The sequence below is a fragment of the Pocillopora verrucosa genome, chromosome 14 (genome assembly GCF_036669915.1).
Source record: "Pocillopora verrucosa isolate sample1 chromosome 14, ASM3666991v2, whole genome shotgun sequence".
Taxonomy (NCBI): Eukaryota; Metazoa; Cnidaria; class Anthozoa; order Scleractinia; family Pocilloporidae; genus Pocillopora; species Pocillopora verrucosa.
Window position 1 is genome coordinate 14,176,417 of NC_089325.1, and position 9,833 is coordinate 14,186,249.

Consider the following 9,833-nt stretch of genomic DNA (forward strand, 5'->3'; position numbering starts at 1 on the left):
CCGATCTCTCCTCTACTTAATTAGCCATCAAATATCCAATGCTTCATCTCAACCGTTTCAATTTCAATATGCTTGTCAGTTTCTCATGAATATGTTGAAGCTTTTTTCATCCAAAACAGTTATGGCTGGGAACGAAAAGAGTATTATCAGAATCATGACTTCAACAAATTGTGTAAAAATTAATGGATTTTTAACCAAAATGAAGTCGTTATGTATAACAGCCCACAACATTATAACTTTTCATAATGTGTTTCTTAAATAATTTCTGCATGATGTTGCTTTGAATTTACTATACTGAATATATTATAACGGATATTGTTACTGACGGACCAATACCCATTATAATGTAAAGAGGATCTTCCTAGCACTCACAAAAGATAAGTTTTTGGCCATCAATTTGAATTCACTCTAAACGAGGACCTTAGCGAATAAAAGAGGGCAGGTGGAAATACAGCTTATACGTCAAAAGAGCTTGTTGATGCTCTGAGGCAGCTCCATTTAAGAGCAGTGAGGTAAGAAGACAGTGTTAAAAATTCAAGTGAAGAAGGTGAGAGGAGCAAGAATGGCTGATTCATTTTTGATTTTGATGCTCGTCGCCGTATTAAGAACGCCTTCGATCCATTCGCCAAGCAAATTTTTGCTGTGCAGTTTGACTCTGTCTGACCTTCTCGTTGGCGTGGTAGTTCAATCACTGTACCTTGCTGCTTTCTTCGAAAGAAATCATTCTGTGCTTAACGCATCAAGAACAATGTCTTTTATTGCAAGTGGTGCTTCTCTATTCACTATGACAGCCACAGCTGGGGATCGGTTCTTAGCCCTCCACCATCACCTGCTATCCACAGCGTTAATGACAACTAGTCATTACAAATCATTGACGATTGGTGACCCTTAGGACTGCTGCCACCATGTTATCAAGCTCAGGTTCCCTGACAGCGTCCGGACAAAGAAGAGTAATCGCAAAAATCGTTCAAGATGTCCGAAAAGACGATAGGAAATTGTGTATTTGTGAATTGGGTTGCTTGCATTGCTCTGCGGTATTCTGTAATAACGTATTTTGTAATAGTCGACGAATTTATAATGAAGGTTGCGGCCTTTCATAATAGCTTTACGGATTTGTAATAGGTATTGTAGCATTTTCTAACAAAAGCGAGCTACACATTTTATAGTAAGGGCTGTAGCGTTTCGTAATAACCGTTAGTCTATGCACTTTTTGTGACAATATCTTGACACAAATTGTAATGATTTGAACCCTGACTTTGCCTCAAAATTGTTCTGTATTGTGCGAAAGTAATGCAAACGATTATAGTAGAATACCGCACTATGTTCTTCTGAGATATTCCTGAGTCTCGGTCCAATTTTTCAATAACTGTTTGAGCAATATGTCCTTTTCTTCTTTAAAAAGCATAACTGATGATTGACAAATAGTAATTTAGAGGAGAGAGACCGCAAATATCCAATCTGTAGAATAATTCTGTATAGCAAAATGCGTCGTTATTACAAAACGCCGCTGAACAAAAGCGAAAGTAATGCAAACGATTATAGTAGAATACCGCACTATGTTCTTCTGAGATATTCCTGAGTCTCGGTCCAATTTTTCAATAACTGTTTGAGCAATATGTCCTTTTCTTCTTTAAAAAGCATAACTGATGATTGACAAATAGTAATTTAGAGGAGAGAGACCGCAAATATCCAATCTGTAGAATAATTCTGTATAGCAAAATGCGTCGTTATTACAAAACGCCGCTGAACAAACATCGTTCCAACACAGCTTTCATTAATATTTATGGAAAGAAAAAAAAATAATAATGTTCCTTGCAACGTATACGTAAGAATTCAATACTTACCTTATTGTCTCAGGTCCTTGCTTTACAAAGTAAGAGCCTTGGTGAAAATGATCTCGATAACCAACCAAACGTAGTGTTGATATTGACAATGAGGAACAAAAAAGGCTTCTAAAAGCAGGAATTTCATGGACTTTTCATACTCGCTCCAAGATTGAATCGAGAAAGCTAAATTATAGAAATGTATACGTCTGTTTATGTTTCTGTTTATACCTTCCTACTATACTCAACTCAAGGATTATTGTAAGTAAAACAAATACAATGATAGAAAAGGAATGAAAAGAGAAGAGGGTAGTAAAAATTAAAGGCCCATTTCCAAACTTGATGCAACGCGGTCGTTTGTTTTTGCTTTGAACCACCGCTTTTGTTTAAACAGCGCCTCTGATTGGTCAGTTATTTTTAACTTGTCACGTCTCAAAATACCTTCTGCGTTTCCTCCGAAGAATTTGAAGAGCTTGTCGAAAGAATTCTGTCTGAAACAGTTCTATACGTTTTAATCCTGAATGGAATCAGATGAATCCATTCGTTTTGTAGATTCCGAAGAAGTAAACGCTTATGGATCGGTTGTTGCTAAAGGGGAACACGAAAATCCTTGCGAGTATTTCGAAGAAGGTGAAAATGTTGATCCGCCACGTTTTCATTCATTCATTAATTTTTTTTAATTAAAGTTTGCCATCCTTATTAAATAGGACAAAGGGTCAGTTGAAGTCTCCTGCCCCTGGAGAGGAGCTTGCGCTTGAAAGAGTGGTCAGGGTTGTTGAAGTGACTAAACTTAACATAATTAAACGTCAGGCAGTCCGATATTTTTCCATATTTCTCTTCGAAATCTAAAAAACATTATAAGAAAATGTTCTACTTTTATTTATAATCCTCAAACGCTTCTAGGCAGCCTGAAATTTCGAACTTGATGTTTTCCGCTAACCCTGTATACAGAGTACGAAGTCATCCAAACGCTTGACACCTGAAAACTTTTCAATAACACGGCTGGACACGGTCCTCAAATAACTCCATATTTCTCTTTGAAATATACCAATTTTTCGTTAGAAAATATTCTACCTTCATTTACAATCCTCAAGCGATTCTAGAAAGTGAAAAAATTCCAAAGTTGTCTGTTTCGCTGACCTTGTACACAGAATGCGAAGAGATTCAAACGTGACACTAAGAAATTTTCACCGGACACTACCGGACACGATCTTCGAATAACTAAAATAACTGATATTTTTCCATATTTCTCTTTGAAAAATACCAATTCTATTGGAAATATTTCATCTTCATTTAGAATCCTCAAGCGCCTCCAGAAAGTGAAAAAATTTGAACGTTGTCATTTTCGCCGACTCTGTTCTCCATCTGATTGTTAATTCTCCCTTATAGCTGCTACACATTTCCTTGTAAAAAAGTCATGAGACTTTGGTGTTTGATCAAGACTACTAACTTTTACCTGATAAGATGTTTGGCTGGATAATGTCTGGATGTTACAGGGAGAAGTTACATTTTAATCACTTGTGGGAGTTAAAGGTTAAAGGTTAAAGGTGGGGTATTTTTCGACCATGGCTAGATCAGTTACCTAACCTTAATGGGGTACCCCACCTCCATACAAACGCTTTAACAGCTGAAATAAATATACATAAATAACAACAAAATCGTTTAGTGATAAACTCCTTAATATACCCATACACTTAAAGGGAAGAAATTCACTAATAATCGCATGTATTTACATGTTTGAAATATGAACTTTTCCTTTACATCTTGATAAAGTGCTAAACGTACAAATACATTCCTCAAAATTTGAAATATTTATGGCAAGCATTCTTAATTGTGATAAACTAATTACACCAATGGGACTAACCCTTTACAACCTAACATCAGAATACATTTTCTCCACACTGTTCTCTTTAAATTTCCTATGGTACTGGTAAAGAGAATTTAACAATCAAGAGTTTCTTTAGTTGGTAATCATTTCAGAGTGCGAAGAGATCCAAGCGTGGCACTTCTGGACAAAATTCAAAACACTGTAAGGAAACTGTAAAATGACGAACGGCGAATATATTTACCGTAAAACAGTTGACTATATGTCCAGGGTGGCTCTTGAGAAGGACGATTTTAGAAGGTTTTCAGTGATCTGGGAATTTCGTGTGACAGGAAATTGGGTCGCGGCGCGCGTTGCATCAAAGTTGAAAATGAGACTTTAATGTATTGATTATGGCTTCATGGTAACTCAAGTATTATAAATGATTTGTGACCTTCGGCGTAATGATCTCTGTCGTAGGTAAAGTATTAATAATGTGGAGAGCAATTGAGGTATTTTGAATGATATTTTTAAGTCTTGTGTTGTTAAGAATGTATTGTTCGCGAGTTTATGTAACACAAGTGTATTAATCATTAATAATTAAAATAAGCCTATCTGTATCAATCAGCGAATATGTACTCAAATTTTTAAAGGGGTACCCACGAGGCTGGGGTCATTTGCTCAAATGCTATTTGCTTTTTGGTGTGAAACCGATTTCAATCTTGATGTAACTAAAAATCATTGTAACAAAAATATATCACACTTGGCCTCTTTTTTGAAAGTGAGGGTTTTCCAAAATCTGAAAGTGCTTGTTCAAATGACCATAGCGAAACACAATCCTGGACATGCTTCCAAATAACAAGCTGCACGATTCTGGAGCTTCTGCAGCTCATTCAGAAAGGCCAATACCACAGTTTCCTCAAACAACATTACAATAATGGAAATGTTTTCGAATTTAACTATTATTCTACACATCTAACAAAACATTAAAAGGCATAAGATGCCATCATTGAGTTTCACCCAAAACAGAAGCAATCTTTTTACAAATACTCTGTATATGACATTCCCAGTTTAAGTTTTAGTCAACAAGAACCCCAATTAACTTGGCAGATGAAACATGCATTACTAGATGGTTGTTTATCACGCAAGATGGAATTTCTGGACCTCTGGCTGGACACACTTAATCTAAACTCGGTTTTCGTTAAGTTGAGGGTCAGTTGTGTATATCCTAGCAAAATCAGTCATTAAAGACAGTCAACGATAGTTTTAAAGGTTAGGCTGTCATCTGCATACATTCTAGGTTATGAAAAATGCAAGCAATTTGGCAGGTCATTGATATACAGTGAGAACACTAAAAGTCCTTTGATAGTTCCCTGAGGGACACCATAACTGACTGATGCAAGCAATTTGGCAGGTCATTGATATACAATGAGAACACTAAAAGTCCTTTAATAGTTCCCTGAGGGACACCATAATTGACTAATTTTGGAGTTGACGGCATTAAGCACTTCAAAGTTGATTTGATTAGTCGATGAAAGTTTTACTAGTACACGGGATTAATTATGCCTGCAAATACCAAAAATGAAATAAAGAAATGCCTATCATTATTTAAACTTAGGAAGATAAAAATGAATAAAAAGGAACTTAAGATCTTTGCCGGTGATCAGAAAATAAAAAAGCTATAAATCATAAACAAAAGTGATATACTTCCTTTTCTTCGGTAAACTGCGCAAACTCCAAAAAAATTAATGCTATTTCTCAGTTGCCTAATTACTCGTATTTTTCACAGTGTTCGACAACCTTTCGGTGGCGATGAAATTATCTAGCTCTCGACTCGACTTGTCTTCGCCGTACTCGTCTTTCCCATTCATCCCTTCGTCTTCCCCCAAAATCTCCAAGAAACCAACTCAAAAGTCTGGTATGCCTACTTGTGAGTTGTTCTTTCTCTTCGTTGCGTACTTGCCCTTTTAATGTGTTTCAAATTTTTCAAGAAACAATTTGGCGATCAAAGTAAACTTTTGAACTGAGCGGGCCGTACAGTGAAATACGGCCAACTAGAAAGACCAATCTTACCATAGAAAATACAGCCAATCAGAATACAGTATATATTCAATTGTATTGCACTTACCCTTCCCATCGTGCGCTACGATCTTACACACGGCCTTACTCATTCTTATCAATTATGTGTCCATCACTTACAAGCTTCAATCTTCCCCCGGCAACTACCCGCGCATTTTGAACTTTTGAAGATTGGTTCGTTAAAATTCTCGCCCCCCCCCCCCCTCCCTCCCACCCCACCCGGCAAAAATTGCGTTCAATTGTCCCAACCGGGCACAATTTTTAAATAGAAAAATATGAGTGATCAACGAATGTTGTAGAATTTAGAAAAAGGCAGGTATTAGTTTCTGCTTTCACAGTTTGGTCTTTTGCTCGTAAGCATTATTCTACCATGTGAAAATTTTCTTCAAAGCCATTTGCTCACGACAGTAGACTCTCCAATTTATACTAAAAACAAAAATGTTCCCCTGGTTTACCCGCCCCACTTGAACCCAGACGAGGTTCAAATTTCCCACCCCCAGGGTACAAACGATAGTCAAATGCCTGTGGGTTGTCCGAGGGGGGATGTTGAAGCTTCGATTTCATCGGCGCATAAGGCCCCGGTTGCAATTATGGCCTAAATAGGGTGGAAAACACCTTCGTTGACAGCAGGCCCAATTTGAATATGAAATAATATTTGTTTGTTTACCTAAGGCCATACTCAAATGAGTAATCATTACCTATGGGCGGCCGTCACCACCGAAAATACAAGGATATCAAATAGATCAGCGAATACAAAGCTGGTCTAAGGATCTCTAATCGTTGCAAAAAAAAAAGTTATAAGAACTAATCCTGACACTTCCCAGTTTAACTGTGGATAACCAGTTTAATTAGGGATGTCCTTTGCAGTTTTAATTTGTGTTCGTATAGGAGAAACACACGCTGCTCATCAACGCAGCTGGCCGGCACATCATTCGTCATGTCTAATTATCTAACATTTAAAACAAACATTCAAAAAGTCTAGATATCGACAATAGAAGATTGATATTCATTCGCAAACTCGTCCGTCAAGTGCTCTTTATCATATTTCTGTTCTTTTAAGCATAACCTCTATCTTCCCTATAACTCCAATGCGCCTGACCATATTGACGACAACCTGACTTGCAATATAGATAGAGATAGAGACCTCTGCTTGTTAATGAATGAATAGTAATTAAGCCAGAGATAACTTGGCCAGATGTTGCGTAAAACGAAACGGTTCAGTTTGCGTCTCGGGAATCTATCAATAAATTCGCCAGCTATGCTTTATATCAGCAATTTAACCCAGTCGGACCGTCCTGCACTATTTGCGCAACCAATTCAACTGGCTCGCCGATCTCTCCTCTACGTAACTGATTGGCCATCAAATATCCATTGCTTCGTCTCAACCGTTTTAATCTCAATACGCTTGTCAGTTTCTCATGAATATGTTCAAGCTTTTTTTACCCAACACAGTTATGGCTGGGAACAAAAAAGAGTATTATTGGAATAATTGTACGAAAATTAATAGATTTTTAACCAAAACGCCCACAACATAGCTTTGCATACTGTGTTTCTTAAATACTTTCTGCATGATTTTACTTTCTCTTTTCTCATAAGATAAAGTGACACTACATGGTAATGAATTCATTTTCGAGCCGATTTCTGCCAGTTGGAATATTCTACGCGAGTTCATTGCCATATTCATCGAGCTTTTTTACGTTCAAAGAAGAATTTTAAAACAAAGTAGAAGAGGTTTAGAGTAGAGTAGCTTCTTTCATCCTCGCTATTCATTAAAGACATAAGGTGACATTTAAGTTAAATTTTACTGGTTCGTGTTTGGCTTCTCTCTCGATTAAGTGATCATGAATTTACAAACAAAAACTTGTAAAAAAATCAACTAGATTCATCTGTTATTTCTGTACGTGAATAGCATCTTTTGTTTTCCATGTTTGGGTACAAAAACATTTTAAGATCCTTCTGGTCTGGATGGAAGTATTCGAGATCATCTGCCTTAGTATTAATTTTTTAACTCCTTATAACAGACGTTTTTTACGTTACTGAGGGTCTTGATATCTCGACACACGACGCAGGAAAGAGCAAACATTACTTACTTTATGCAAAACAAGCCTTCATGTGTCATTTCATCAGTTTATCGATAGAGGCCAAACACGAGCAAAGAAAATATACCTTAAATGTGTCACCCATATTTTCTAATTAACAGCATGGATAAAAGAAGCCGCAAACTCCTCATTCCTTTTTAAAATAGACGAATTAAATATGCTAAAGAGCTCGCATGTACTATGTACTCGCTAAAATTGCCGCGGAAATAAATTCATCGCCATGTGGTGAAAATTTACCTCACGTACTGTCTATCAACAACTTTCCCTCTCAGTCAGCCGATGAACTGAAAGCTACATCACATCCCCCCAAAATCTCGATAAAGTAAAAAAAAACTCTTTCTTTACGTTTTTTAGGACTGAGACGAAGTCGAAGACCCTTAAAACAGAAAAAAAAAAAAAAAAAGAGGCTATTATTCAGCTATCTTGACCGAAAAAGCTTGGTCAATAAGGGTTTATCATATAACAAAATATTTCGCTTTGGTAAGAATCAAGACTGAATTATTTATTTCGAGAGCCAGTAAAGAAAGCCGAATGTGTTTTTGGCACACCAAACCAACAAGAAGATTTTATGTTTTCTTTGTTTTGACTGTCCCCTTCCGTTTTCTGGCGAGTTAATCACCGACGTTGCCCAAGAATTACGATACGTGTAAGTCCGCTCGGACTTGTGCACTTATAAATGCTGCGATATTTTCACGGAATACAAAAGTTAAGACTGAAGTCAAAATTCTGCACCCACCCCACTTTTTTCTTTCAGTTTTTTTTTTTAAGTTCATTTGTTTATTTCCCATCTAATTTATTTGCCACCTAATTTATTTGCTATCTAATATAAACAGCATTGTATGGTGTCACTTTTCTATTTTTTACTCTTTTGATTATCTCCAATCCATGCAAAGAGAAGGTTAAAACGCACAATGATTACAAGCAAATTTGAAGCAAACTATTCCAGTAACTCATCAGCTAACCATAAAATTGGTTTTGAGACAGTGGTAATTGCAAACTGCATCCTCAATGCACCTTTGATGTTGCTATCCATCGTTGGTAACGCTCTTGTGTTAGTCGCCATATTGAAGACGCCATCGCTTCGTTCACCTTCCGTCATTTTTCTCTGCAATTTGGCTGTTTCAGATCTCCTTGTGGAATTGGTAGTACAACCAGTTTATATAGTAGAACAAATGGTAAAAACTGTTCCAAAACTACAAGAAGCAGTAGGAGGAATGGGATTTGCTGGGTGCGGTGTTTCTCTTTGGACGATGACAGCCATAACAGTGGATCGTTTCTTAGCTCTCCACTATCACCTGCGGTACCCAAATTTAATGACAACAAGCCGGGCAATCTATACAATAGTAACTATTTGGTGTATCATCACGTTATTCTCTTTTTCAGTTCTTTGGTCGCCGCGTATTCATTATTTTCTTGGAGCTTTTTGTATCACAATTTGCCTTTTAGTTTGCTTGGTTTGTTTTATCAAGATTTACCGAATTGTTCGCCGGCATCAGGTGCAAATTCACGTTCAACAACAAGCAGTGGAAAATTCAACTGATACAAATAAACAGCAAATACGACAATCAACAAAGAGTGCGAAAAATATCTTCATATATTTCCTCGTCATGATTTTATGCTACACTCCATTGTTTTTTGTTTATATTATTTTAATTAATAATTTAAACTCGATAGTTCTCCGGACCTTTCCGGTTACTGTAGCATTCATGAATTCGTCTATCAATCCATTTCTATATTGCTGGCGTACTCCCGAGCTCCGAAGGGCAGTTTTTAAAACAGCAAGGCTTTTATTTTGTAGAGAAATGGATTAAAGCGCTTCAACCTAGAAACAAGTCATTGTACAAAATCTAAATGTATTGTAGAAACAAAGTTCTCTTATCATTGTGGCTCTTAAGGCTATGACATCGTAAGATATTTCAATTCGTGTTTTCGCGTTGATCAACCATCAGGTGATCCTTCCCGTTTTAGCCGAAGATCTGCACGAACAAAACCGAAAAAGAAAGAAGGAAAAGAAATGCGGCGAATTAT

General features: G+C 36.9%; 1 protein-coding gene across 1 annotated transcript; it reads left to right on the plus strand.

Moving 5' to 3' along the window:
- The first annotated feature begins 8,700 nt into the window (after nucleotides 1-8,700).
- Nucleotides 8,701-9,616, plus strand: LOC136278247 (melanocyte-stimulating hormone receptor-like). Its single transcript, XM_066161757.1, has one exon. The coding sequence runs from the start codon at nucleotides 8,717-8,719 to the stop codon at nucleotides 9,614-9,616; it is 900 nt and encodes a 299-aa protein (XP_066017854.1). The 5' UTR covers nucleotides 8,701-8,716.
- Nucleotides 9,617-9,833: the final 217 nt, after the last annotated feature.

Bases quoted from the DNA above. Each gene is read 5' to 3' on its own strand.
- LOC136278247 (XM_066161757.1), top strand. From the start codon at position 8,717: ATGATTACAAGCAAATTTGAAGCAAACTATTCCAGTAACTCATCAGCT.